General features: G+C 49.3%; 2 protein-coding genes across 2 annotated transcripts; both read right to left on the minus strand.

Moving 5' to 3' along the window:
• Positions 1-397: 397 nt before the first annotated feature.
• On the minus strand, positions 398-2,688 carry LOC123136559 (uncharacterized). The gene has a single exon (XM_044555964.1). The coding sequence runs from the start codon at positions 2,542-2,544 to the stop codon at positions 598-600; it is 1,947 nt and encodes a 648-aa protein (XP_044411899.1). The 5' UTR covers positions 2,545-2,688; the 3' UTR covers positions 398-597.
• An 887-nt stretch (positions 2,689-3,575) lies between these two features.
• On the minus strand, positions 3,576-9,340 carry LOC123136560 (autophagy-related protein 11). Its single transcript, XM_044555965.1, has 5 exons — positions 7,717-9,340; positions 5,542-7,213; positions 5,209-5,426; positions 4,471-4,684; positions 3,576-4,187 (listed from the first exon to the last, which is right to left on the minus strand). Exons 1-5 carry the CDS (start codon positions 8,679-8,681, stop codon positions 3,825-3,827), a joined length of 3,432 nt encoding a protein of 1,143 aa, XP_044411900.1. The 5' UTR covers positions 8,682-9,340; the 3' UTR covers positions 3,576-3,824.
• Between the last annotated feature and the right edge of the window lie 4,016 nt (positions 9,341-13,356).

A 13,356-nucleotide genomic window follows, 5' to 3' on the forward strand; every position in this document is an offset into this window, starting at 1 on the left:
CATCTTTCGACTAAAAACAACTTACCTTTCCAATTGCTCACCAGTTTGTCCTCCCAACTAAAAGCAACCTATTTTACAACTCTTTACAACTTGTCAGCCATTTATGCTTTTACTCCGCATTAATGAGCCGTTGATAATAAAACTTGCGAATAACCAACATATTAGTACTTTGAAGCACACCAATTTACTTTTACGATTTTTTTTTTACTTTTACGACAATTAATTTTAAACTGAAAACAGAAGTTTCAGATTTGGGGCCTTGTCGAGATCAGGCTCTGCAAAAAGGATCGTGTCATTGGCATTGTATGGCATTGTAAGGCTTCATGCGCAGAAGTGTGGCACAACTACAGTTTGGTCTCGTGCAACTAAAGCAATGCCGAAAGAATCGATGCGCAAGTCCAGGAGAAGTCGGTTCCGAAGATCAAATTCCTTGTTGGAATATCATATACACAACACAACAAGCATTGCTGAACAAGTTCTTTTCTTCAAGCAGAAGTTGAGTTCTAAGGAAAACGAAATTGGAACTGCTGGATTCGACGAACTCTCATTCAGCCCACCGTCACCGAGACTGCAACACTGACGCGATGCACATTGGCATCAATCGAACACGGCCAACTGATCATACTCCGGTCCGGCGATGGCCTTCTCCATGACGACCCTCGGGGTGAACGTGCCGCCGCCATCGAGGAACAACTTGAGCAAGTTCTTGGAGAACCCGCTGACGAGCGCCACCCCCTTCTGTCCGGACATCACCGGCACGGCCTTGGAGTCCCTCAGGTTCCAGAACACTATCTCCGGCACGGCGGCGCCGTAGCCAGCTTCCGAGAACTTCCTCACGATCGCCTCGTAGTCTGTCTCCCACGGGTTCGCCGACGCCTGGTCGAACTCCATGTCGCTGAACACGAACACCCGCCGCACCATCTTCTCCGCCGGCAGGCCGGCGTCCACGGCCACCTCCAGGATCTTGTCGAACACTGCCTGGAAGTCGGTGTTCATACCCCAATCCATGTTCCGGACGAAGTCAGTCTTTTCGGAAAGGGTGTCGCCCTTGATCATGTGGATGTTCGGTTGCTCGCTGAAGGTGATCACGCGGCCGCGCCACGGGTCGTCGGTGAGCTCGGACACGAGGATGCCAAGCGCGATGCAGACGTCCATGGGCAGGCCGGACATGCTTCCGGACACGTCGCACACGGCCACGCAGCTGTTGAGCTTGCCGAGGGCGCGCATGTCGTCAACCATGCGCTGCCACTGCAGGTCGGCCACTCCGCCGTCGTCCCCATCCTCGCCGAGGGACTCGATGATTTGGTGTGGGAGCAGCGCGCCCGCGGCGATCCGCTTCTTGCCGGACTTGACATCGGCAAGGTATGCGTTGAAGCGCTCGGCGTCGTGCTTGAGGAAGAGGTCCTTGTAGTTCTTCATGGCCACGGAGGCCACGCGCGTGTACACCACGGACTCCCAGGCGCGCGCCGAGATGAACACCTCAGGGAGCTTAAGTGCCGCGCGGAGCGGCACGATGGCGGCTCTGCGGAGGCGCTCGCGGGCGCGGTACGCGTAGTGCGCGTCCGGGAGGTCGTCGCCGAGCTCCGACGACGATCCCCTGGGAAAGAGCCGCCGCGCGATGGCCTCGCAGAGGAGGGTGGAGCGGTCATAGGACGAGTCCAGCGACGGGCACCACTTGGCCGCGAGCGAGAAATCCTTGACATTGCCGACAGACAGCTTGCGCATGTCCTCCGCGAGGAGCTCGGCGAACAGGTCGGCCGTGCGGTCGTGCAGGGACCGGTACGTGGAGTCGCGGCTGTACATCTCCAACGCCCTCGCCGCGGCCTCCGCCCTCTTGGCCCGGCGGGACACCGCGGCCGCGGCCGCGAGCTCCCGGTCACGCTCCAGGCTGGCCGCGACGCGCTCCTCCGACGCGCCGTCGGGCGGCGCGGGCGCGTGGTCCTCGCTGCGTAGCTTGAGGCCGCTCGAGCCGCCGCTCCAGCGGCCTCTGCCCCGCCCGCGGCCGCCGCGGCGTACGAATCCTCCGCCCTCGGCTTCGAGGCGGGCCTTCTTGCCGGGGGTCCTGGTGGACTTGCCGCCGTGCACGATGCGGTGGAGCAGCTCGGGCAGGTCCTTGAGGTAGCCGAAGGCGGCGACGGAGGCGGCGTTGCGCGCGAGCGTGGCCGGGTGGCGGGCGTGGAGCCAGAGCGCGGCGGCGTAGAAGCCCTCGCGGTCGGACTTGCCGGACCCCCGCACGCCGCGGAGGTTAGCGACGAGGCGGAGCGCGGTGACCGGGTCGGCGGCCCAGGCGGCGGCGAGCAGCGAGGCGACGGAGGCGGCCGGCGTGCCGGGCACCACGTGGAAGAAGAAGTCGAGGCAGGGGTCCCCCGAGGACACGAACGTCGGCGAGGAGTTCTCCGTCAGCGCCTTCCCCGCCCCGACCGTCGCCTTGTTGAAGCTGGCGTCCAGCAGGTCCACGAACGCGTCGCCCGTTGGCGCGGCCGCGCCCACTGCGGTCGCGGCCTCCGGCGGGCCGACCAGGGCGGAGGCGGCGGTCGCGGCCATGGGAATCGGCGGAGTTTCTCAAGTAGTCGCTCACTCGGCCCTTCTCTCTTCTGCGAGCTCGGGCTTGGAATTGGGTTTTAGGGCTTGGGGTCGGGCTCGTCGGGCGGGCTTTGCTTGTGTGGAAATGGAGGATGGTGGCGAGTGGAGTTATATGCAGCGGGCAGCAGGTTCCGTGGCAGGCAAGGATGGGGTTAAGGTCGGTTTGATCGATGAACCGACTAGAACTTGCCTCTCGTGTTCCTCGTTGCGGAGTTTGGTTTTGTTTTTTCGGTAGTGGCCACGTCGCCGCGTGACTCATGGCCCGGCCAACTGTATGCATCACTTCTTTTGGGACGAGTCGTTTGACCGTCGGCGCAGTTCAGACGAGAATTAATAGAGAGCCTTTTTATCGTGAGCTCCACTCCGAGGTGCTAAAATGGCATTTAGACAATGAATGCGTATACACCCAAAGTAAATTTCCATTAAGAAAGTCTTATTGTAATATCAGTATATAGATGGTCGTAAGAAAAGTATATGGATAAACCCATGGACATATGAACCCACTTTGGGGAACTCATTTCTAAATACCCAAAAAATCTGAAAAAAATAATCACACATACATCTTCATATTCTATGTGCGCGTGAAAAGTTTCGTGAAGAGACAACCTTTTCTTTGGCTGTGCAAAAAAAGACAAAAAAATGTGTAGTGAAACACTATTTGGAAGCACTGAAACTTATCTTTTTTGCGGAGGCAAAATAAAAAGAGATTTGGAAAAAAAACTTTGCGCCGCACACCCATGTTGCAAAGATGTATGCGTGAAATTTTATTCGAATTTTTTGACATTTTAAAACACGTTTGAAAACCATTTTTTCATATGCCCATTGTTTCAGGACGTCCCCACTAATGGTCGCAGTGCAAATAGATTATCTTTGCCAGCGCCGGCACGCTTGAATTGCTTCTTAGTACATGTTCAAGAGGAATTGTTTGCAAAAGCATAGCTGCTCAAGAGGAAATAGTGTTGGGAACAGCACTACACAGGGAGAAAACAAGGTGGAAGAATGTCACTATATTATTCAGTCTCCTTGAACGAACCAAGATGATAATAACATCAGTGGCCGGGTCATATTTACAGAGGAATCCGAGCATTATGTACACAAGGCAGCAAGCAAACGCAGACGAAGCAACTGAGCAAAGCCATAAATAAACTTTAAACAAGTGGCTGTATATTTACAATTGAGGTTTTCTTTCTCCCTTCATTTCAGCAGCCATGGCTAGGCAGGATCAGGAAGGCGTTCTTGCTTCAACGAGCAGTGGCAGCAGTGTCAGGCAGCATCGCCACCGTCACCACGAAGTACTCGCGGCCTGCCGGCAGGCCGTAGGGGTTGCTGTTCGGCGCAGACCGCCGATGGGCGCCAGGGCGCGGCGAGGCTTCGTTCTGGTCAGTGTGCTTTACCGCGCGCCGCTCAATGTGCACGATCTGGCCGATTATGTAGGCGGGCTGCCGAGGAAGGTGGGGCTCCGTGAACAGGGCCACCGACTCCTCAGAGAGGTAGTAGTTTGACCGGCTCCGGTTGATTGCCTCGTAGTGCCCAGCAGGGTTCCGGACAAACACCGCAAGCTCATGGACGTCGAAATGGCCAACCGATATCTTCTCCTTGCTGGCCTGTTGAAACAGTTTAGAAACACACGGTACAACTTACTTTCTCATTACCGCAAATTAACAGTACAAGAGATTAACGCAAACAAATTCAATCAGGTCCAACTTTATAATAGATTTCAAATCCACAGCATGCCTGTTAATACTCACTCATGTTCACGAGTCATGTTATGTCATTACTTTTGGGTAGTTCATTATTTTACCAAATTCAAGGTTTGTCTGATTTTTTATGAGTATCTTACCAACGAAAATATTCACATCCTATGGTTAGAGAAGCTGAATTCCATACCTGTTTTTCCAGTTGAAATTTACTATATAGATTGTTGACCAGTGTTTTCTTCTCCTCCAACTCTTTTATAAGAATCCCATGTGCTGCTTCCACCCTTGAGTAGCGTTCTATCAGCTCCTCACTCTGCCGTGACAGGAAACTAACCTTGTCTGCAAGGATCTTAATGCATTGCTGGAACTGAGTGGTAGAATCAGCTTCATCCTTCTTTACAGAACTGGAACAAAACAAGCCATTACAAAGGGGTCAGCAAGTACAGAACAACACTTAGATATCTCTTTCAGTAGGAAAAAGGATCAAAACCAAGGACATTAAAAACAAACATGTCTCTAGGTTAGTAACTAGTAACATAAAAATTGGCAAAAATAGCTAATTCTCTGGAGGCACTGACTATGATTTTAACACCAGATTCTAAAATACGATGTGTTCGACATTATCCCTCCAACAATTCATTTTCTCCGTAGGAGCAGATACACTTTTGTAATGAAATACTCAAATCCTTTGGCCAAGAACAGCAAATGTCTCTTCAGTCTCACATCAAGACGCTAAGATAAAATACAACAATCTGCACCTGCTTCCAATAAATTATTTATATTCAGTTGGATTATTCATTAGTTCTAAAGAAAGCCCAATCATCATGCATTGCTGATAAATCAGATGTGTACCACAATGAGCTTGAAATGATACACACTGACCAGTCAGTATACATATAACTTAATGCAAATGAGAGAAACATGATACCTTGCTAAGGAGAGGGCTAAAGAACGCAGAGACTCTGCAAAGCCAGACATGCCCGGTGCGGTGACGCAGTTATTTAGCCTTTCAAACAGACCATGTATCCTCAGAGCAGATGACCTCAGAGCATCATACTCAACAGCCCTTCTATCAGCGGAACATTTGTTGGTACGAGCCTCTTCCCTTGCCTCATGCAAGCAGTTTTCCAGGTGCGCACAATTAATCTGTATCAAGATTTATAAAATACAAAATAAGTAATGTTGCTTTATGCAAGCATGGAAAGAATACTTCAATTTGCAGAAAGCAGGTGAAGATTGTCCTAGATTATGTATATTTTACCTGAGACTCGTCAAGTAGAACACGGGCATTTTCAAGTTCTTCCTTCAGAGAGTTAACTTCGCCCATCACAGAGCTAAGTTTACTTTCTGCCTCATCCAACTGTTTTGATTTTTTATCTATTGTGTTTTGCAACTCTGACACAAAGAGCTCGTTATTCCTAAACTCCAAAGTATGATGTTCATTGGCTTTGGAGTTTAAGATGCCAAGAGGACCTTCTACAGGAATATCCGAAGTATCCACCATAGTGAGCTGAGTCAACATCTGCCCTTCCTTATCAATATTGACAACCTTATGTTCATTATCACGTGAAAATTCTGCCATGGGAGCATCCAGATTACCGCATCCTGCTGAGTTAAGTAATTGCAAGTTCAGTGCACCTGAAACGTCAGCCATATTCTCATCACCACCTTCTGTTTGCTTAGATGGCTGTTCAGATGTTGATGATGTCTCATCCATAGCCACACTTGATTCGTCACGCAGATGGGTTTGCCTACCTCCATCCAGGTTGCAGTCATTACCTTTAAATGTAGAAAGGAGGGAATCTGATGCGCTTTTGCTTCCTGAAACCATTTGCCCGTGTATGTACTGATTCGCTAATTGTTCCTCAAGCTCCTGTATACGCTTTTCAAAGGACAAGCACTGCTCCTGCTTTGCCTTCAACACTGACTGAAGCTGGTTGGCATATTCATCCTTTGCGGAAAGTGCCTGAGCTGTTTTCTCTCTTGAATTTCTCAACACATTATCATTCTGCCCTTCATCAATAGATTCATGTGCGTATTCAGCGCCAAAAGTGCAGAGAACTGCAATTGCAGAAGCAAGTTCTGCTTTTAATCTGGCGTTCTCCACTTCTAATACACTAGTCCCTGTTATATCAACAGTATCACAGCCCCCAAAAAAATCCTGGGAATCCATTTGGCCATCAGTATTCAGACTGTTTTGTTCGGTGTTAATGAAATTTCCAGTGGTACTAGAATCACTTGATGAAGACTTATGTTGCTGTGATCTCTCAGGTTTCGAAAGAGACCCCACTAAAGACCGGGGGGCGAGCTTTTCCAGATCATCAACATCAATTGGCAGTAGATCGCAATCAAACGGTGCAATGTTTACATCACACTGGCTAGGTGAACCAAACAGACCCATGGAACCCATGATTTCTCCTCGAATGTACTTACGCCATGTACGAAGGAAAACCTCGCGTCTCCTTATCTCCACTTCACGCTCTGCTGCTAGTTTTTCAGCAAGCTGTCCAGCCAAGCCAGTATACAGCTTGAAAGAATGCCTTCTTCGCACGACCTCGGCAAGACAAGCCTTGTATGCATGGCCCAAGCCACCCAGTAGTTTCAGATAAGAAAATTCTTTGTCTCGACTATCTATTGCCTCTTCGTATAAAATGAACTGACTCATCATCATGTCCTTGATATCAATTTGAGCAGATTTGACCCCTTTCACGCAAACATGTACTAAAGTATTTGTTTCATTTTTCTTGGTCTTGCATTTCTGAAGCAAGTTTGTAAGCATGCGGTCAAACTTACGTACGCTGGGCAAATTATCCTTTTCATGTACCTCATAGATACGACCAACTGCTGAAACTGCATCATGAGGTCGGACAGAAGCAGACAGTTGGCTCCTTGAGCATTCATCAACAAGCTTCTTTGATGTATCGACATCTTTACTGCAGAACATAAGAGTTCTCAGAATATAGTGTGATAGAAGCATGTTTCAATTATGGCAGAAAAGACGGATAATAAATATAGTAGTTACCAGATTAATTAAGTCTCGGGATAAGAAACTGTTATGTGGTAGTGGTACCATAAGTTCATAGCATATAAAGACCGGATAACATATCCCAATAAGCTGTTATCCCTTCATTCAGACAAGTGCCGATCTCACTAGTTAACATATTACTAATGCAAATCATAATTACTTACAAACTTTTTGGTATAACCAACATATTTTCTACACGATAAAATGATAATTCGTTGTTTATTCCACCATGCAAAACCATTTTCCAGTGTTCCATAAGTAGTTTAACAAAGGAATTACCAGCAACTCAAATTCAAGCCAATCTACATGGTATGTCAACTAGTCATTAACTCAAGGTCAGTAATTGTTCTCCGGAAGTATGCACGGAAAAGCAACAACTAGTTAAATATATGGACATTGCTTCAGTCTAACCTTAGAGACTGCATGATGCTCTTCTGGTCACCGATGACTCTATGATGCTCTTTTATCAGCGCCTCCAGATCCTTCCATGCACTCGAGCTCATAGAATTCAACAAGCTCTCCACCCTCCTCTTTAACTCCAGAAATTTTGCCTTCAGCGGCAAGACAAAATCCTCGAAACCCTTCTGTGAGCTTACATACTCATCTGCCAGCTTCCTCAGTCTATTCTCATCCATAAGGTCCAGCAAGCACCGTCTGCCCTCGCATTGCAGGTGTGGATGCAGCTTAATAGCACGCAACCTCTGCACATCTCTCTCGAAGGTTGACAGAACTTCAACGTATCCACGGTGCTGCTGAGCAAAGGATCGCATGAAATTTGAATAGCGCAGTGAGGGCTTGCGGAATGCTTGCTCCAGGTTGCTCCTAGCCATGTCCAGAGCACGCTCCTGCACCTGCCACTCCCGCAGCAGCCTCCTGCACACCTCGTACTTGGCCACGCTAGATTGGTACAGCGCGTTGGCCACCTGGAAGTCATACCTGAACCTGACTTCGTAAGACACCAGCGCCTTCAAGGCCGGGTCAGCAGACACCTCCAGTGCGGTGTCCTGCGGCCGGGGCGGCGGCGGAATAGATGGCTCAGGGATGTCGATAGACTCCGGCGCAGGTGGCGGCGAGTCGGCATGGAGGCGGGCCTTGTTGTAGAGGAAGACCTCGCGGTCGTCGCGGGGGAGGTTGTAGTGGGCGAGGTGGTTGGCGCCGTCGAGAGGGATGTTGCCGCAGAGGAGGAGCTGGTCGGCGGGCGGGACGCCGCAGACGTGCTCGATGGCGCGCTGGATGGCCTCGACTCGCGTGCCGCCCCCGCACTCGAACTCCATGCTGTGGCCGTTCTCCGCCACGTGCACCATCAGCTTCTGCCCCAGCGCCGCGCCCTCCGCGCCGGCGCTGCCGCCCGCCGTCACCGCCGACCCGGAACTCATCTTCCCCGACAAGTTCCCCTCCACCAGATTTTGCTGTACTTTTTTTTCCTGCTTTCCTTTTCTGCTTCACGCCCCTTCAGATTAAAAATCTGCGGTTCTACCACGCCACCAAACAAGGCAGCCACCAAACGGCACGGAGTCGTAGCCCAGGCACCAAATCCTCAATCTCTCGGCGCCCAGGCGCACACGAAGCCCGCGGCCTGCCTTCCCACCGATCGCGCGCACCCAATCTCCGACCCGTGCGGCGGGAAGGCGGCGGCTCCCTCCCTTGGAAATTCCGGCGAGAGACGGGGGCTCCTGGGTGGGATCGACGTATCTTGCCCCCAATTCGGCCGGTTCACCAACCCCGCACGGATTTGGGCTGGGGATAGATAGCTTTCGGGGTTTCCCACCCTCCCTTGCGGGCGGACGGAAGCGACCTCCTCCAATCCAAATCTGAGTCCTCCCGGGCTCCGGCTCCGGCTCCGGCTCCGCCTGCGTTTGATTCGGTCGCGGGGGTTGGGGGCAGAGACGAGACGAGATGAGTTGGGATTTTCTTTCTCCCCTGCTTGGGAAGGATTGGGCAGTAGCGTCAGGAAGGAAGACGAGCAGACGAGGAGGGAGGGAGAGAACAAAAAGGGAAAGTTTACAGGGGGCGGATGAAAGAGTGGGGTATGCTACCGTGTGGGAGTACAATGTTGCGGGGTGTTTCGCGGAGGGGTCCTTCTGGGTTCCTCAAATTGACGTGGCGTGAATTATTGAAGGAGAGAGATTTTTTTCCATGGGAGGAGAGAGAGAGCTTGCTTCTCTCGCAAGGGTAGAACCGGTGGCCGGTAGTAAGGATAGTACAATGTACTCCTGGCATTATGTAATCTCTCCATCTAGGTGTGTAAGTCATCTTACGAAAATCAAATAATCTCAAAACACTTAGACGCGATGCATTAATTTCTACCTTGTTTCTTGTTTCTTCACATATCAACCAATAAGAGATGAGGGGTGTGGCACGATCCACCGCTTTGTGAGTCGTTGGATGTGGCACGATCTAGCGGTTCACCTCGCAGCAGAGACCTTGTTGTAGAAATTTTTGCAACAAAGATTATGTTACAAAATAGTACTATATTTTTTGCACCATAGGTTGTGTTGCGGGATTTATTTTTTTTGGCAATAGAGTTCTTGTCGCGGAATTATTATTTTTCGCAACACAGATTTTGTTGCAATTTTTTTTTTGCAACAGAGCTCATGTTGCAAAAGTTCGTCTAAGTTGCAGTCGTTGTTCGTCGTTATGGTTTGCAATATCACTGATGTTGCAAGAGGTAAAGGGGCGTAGTAGGCAAGGGGACGCATGGATCAAGGACGATCCAACGGCTGCGCGGGTGGCGGAACTTTTCATGCAATCAGTTGGTAGAGCATTAGCGTTTCCCATAGATAATCTGAGTTAAATAATTTGGACTGAAGGTAATATGTAATGGGAGCTGCTACGCGCCGGCCGGCGGATCGCCCCGCGAGCCTTCGAAACGTGTCGTTTCCCATTGCAACAGAGCCAATGTTACAGAGACATCTTGCAACAATGATCATGTTGCAGAAAGCTTGCAACAGAGGTAATGTTGCAGATTTTTTTTCAACAAGATCCTAGTTGCAGAAACCATTTTGCAAAAAGCAAGCATATGCGGCTAGCAGTTGTGTCCGTCGTTATTGCAACAAGAGTCTTGCTGCATTGTTGCAAAAAAAATGTCGTTGTGCATTAGTCGATTCTCGTGAGTACCGACGGCAAGCGACGACACATAGCACGCTCACGAGGTTGCGTCCCTCCTCTCCTTCCTACCTTCGATTTAACTCACAACCGCATGGCCATGTGTCGAGCAAAGGAGATGGCTAATGCAAGCCCTCCAATCAGCCAGCTGAAAGGTAATGTTTCTCATATGTAATAATCTTCATCAGATGTATCTATAAATATTTCAGTGCTAGATGCATTCGTTTGGGCGTCACGTCTAGTATGTATATGTAGGATATGCATACAACCTTCACATCAATCAAAAAAAGGTATGCGTACTGCCATGGCTTGTTCATCTCGAGGCTTCCTTGTCACATGATCATTTTTTCCAGCTATTTTTCCCACATGATCTTGGATTAGATGACCATGGTCAGCTCAGTTGGTCCTCACTGTGGGAAAAATTGTTAGCATATCCTAATTTTGTTCGAAGCTACAAGCATCATGTACATGTACATGATCTACGTGGTGTATGCGAGGTCATGTGTGAGTTCCTTTATTATTGTGTGATGGTATCCACGCAGATGCTACAAGTCTCACAGGGTATATCCAACGGGGCTGGACCTGAACTTGCTTGGTTGTTTATGAAGATCAAACAATCAGGCACGTAGTAGTATACAGTAATACAGGTTCCCAGTAACCTCGGCAAAGTATACCACGGTTTGTCTTGAAATGTTGTCAGCTTTAGAGTGTCTAAAGTTGTATTTTTCTTCTGTTTAAGTTGTTCCTCCGCTCCTCTCAAACTCCCAATGCCTTTTTATTCAAAGGATTATCTTAGAATATTTGTCTCTTTAAGTTGTTCCTTCGCTCCACCACCAGGCATTTCCTTTCAAAAAAAGTTGTTCCTTCGCTCCTCTCAAACTCCTACAACAACAACAACAACAACAAAGCCTTTAGTCCCAAACAAGTTGGGGTAGGCTAGAGGTGAAACCCATAAGATCTCGCAACCAACTCATGGCTCTGGCACATGGATAGCAAGCTTCCACGCACCCCTGTCCATAGCTAGCTCTTTGTCGATACTCTAATCCTTCAGGTCTCTCTTAACGGACTCCTCCCATGTCAAAATCGGTCGACCCCGCCCTCTCTTGACATTCTCCGCACGCTTTAGCCGTCCGCTATGCACTGGAGCTTCTGGAGGCCTGCGCTGAATATGCCCAAACCATCTCAAACGATGTTGGACAAGCTTCTCCTCAATTGGTGCTACCCCAACTCTATCTCGTATATCATCATTCCGGACTCGATCCTTCCTCGTGTGGCCACACATCCATCTCAACATACGCATCTCCATCACACCTAACTGTTGAACATGTCGCCTTTTAGTCGGCCAACACTCCGCGCCATACAACATTGCGGGTCGAACCGCCGTCCTGTAGAACTTGCCTTTTAGCTTTTGTGACACTCTCTTGTCACAGAGAATGCCAGAAGCTTGGCGCCACTTCATCCATCCGGCTTTGATTCGATGGTTCACATCTGGTTGCTTTTTATTCTAATAAGGATTTTCCTAGAAAATTTGAAGGATTTGAATTTTTAGGACTACTTTCTACTTAGGTCAACATATATTAATACTTTGAACTAATATCACGTAGTACACTAGTAGAAAAAGGGCCTTCTGTCCCGGTTTTTGAACCGGGACTAAAAGGTCGTTACTAATGCCCTTCGCCTTTAGTCCCGGTTCTTACACGAACCGGAATAGATGGGCCTCCACGTGGCCGCTGCGGCCAGCCCAGGTAGGGGGCCTTTGGTCCCGGTTGGTGACACCAACCGGGACCAATAGGCATCCACGCGTCAGCCTCTGGCTGGAGCTGAGGTTTTTTTTGAAAGGGATGGTTTAGGGGTTTGGGGGTTAATTTAGGTTGTTATTAGCTAGCTAATAGAGAGAAGTGTCCTCTCTTATATATCTCCGTAATTGGTTTACCAACGCTACTGCTATGCCTAACGTTAAAATGGCTTAGATTGAAGTGAAGGCAACATGTGGTGCATGTCGAAAGTAATACTAATCCTAACTTGATCAAGTTTGGATTGTACTACTTTCGATATGCACCACATGCATGTTGCCTTCACTTCAATCCAATCCATGTTCATTTCACCCGCTCGCATCACATGCATCATCATATATAATAACAAGTCCTACTAATTAATCATCATCATACAACTTCTACTCGTTATTAATAACAAGTCATACGATCATCATCCTCATAGTCATCGAACCAACCCTACTTAATTGTTATTAGCACATGATCATCATTATGAGGTATAACTATACCCTATTTAAGGTAAAATAGCATAAAACAATATAGACCCTGACTCTTCATTATGGAGAATGGAGATCATTGTTGGGTTTCGTAGTAATTTCAAAAAATTTCCTACGCGCACACAGGATCATGTGATGCATAGCAACGAGAGGAGAGTGTTGTCTACGTACCCTACGCAGACCGACTGCGGAAGCGATGACACGACGTAGAGGAAGTAGTCGTACGTCTTCACGATCCAACCGATCAAGCACCGAAACTACGGCACCTCCGAGTTCGAGCACACGTTCAGCTCGATGACGATCCCCGGACTCCGATCCAGCAAAGTGTCGGGGAAGAGTTCCGTCAGCACGACGGCGTGGTGACGATCTTGATGAACTACAGCAGCAGGGCTTCGCCTAAACTCCGCTACAGTATTATCGAGGAATATGGTGGCAGGGGGCACCGCACACGGCTAAGGAATTGATCACGTGGATCAACTTGTGTCAACTTGTGTGTTTAGAGGTGCCCCTGCCTCCGTATATAAAGGAGGAGAGGAGGGGAGGCTGGCCGGCCAAAGAGGGAGGCGCAGGAGAGTCCTACTCCCTCTGGGAGTAGGATTCCTCCCCCCAATCCTAGTCCAACTAGGATTCCTCGGAGGGGAAGGGAGAGAGGGGGGCCGGCCACCTTCTCCTAGTCC

The sequence above is a fragment of the Triticum aestivum genome, chromosome 6B, assembly GCF_018294505.1.
Source record: "Triticum aestivum cultivar Chinese Spring chromosome 6B, IWGSC CS RefSeq v2.1, whole genome shotgun sequence".
Lineage (NCBI taxonomy): Eukaryota > Viridiplantae > Streptophyta > Magnoliopsida > Poales > Poaceae > Triticum > Triticum aestivum.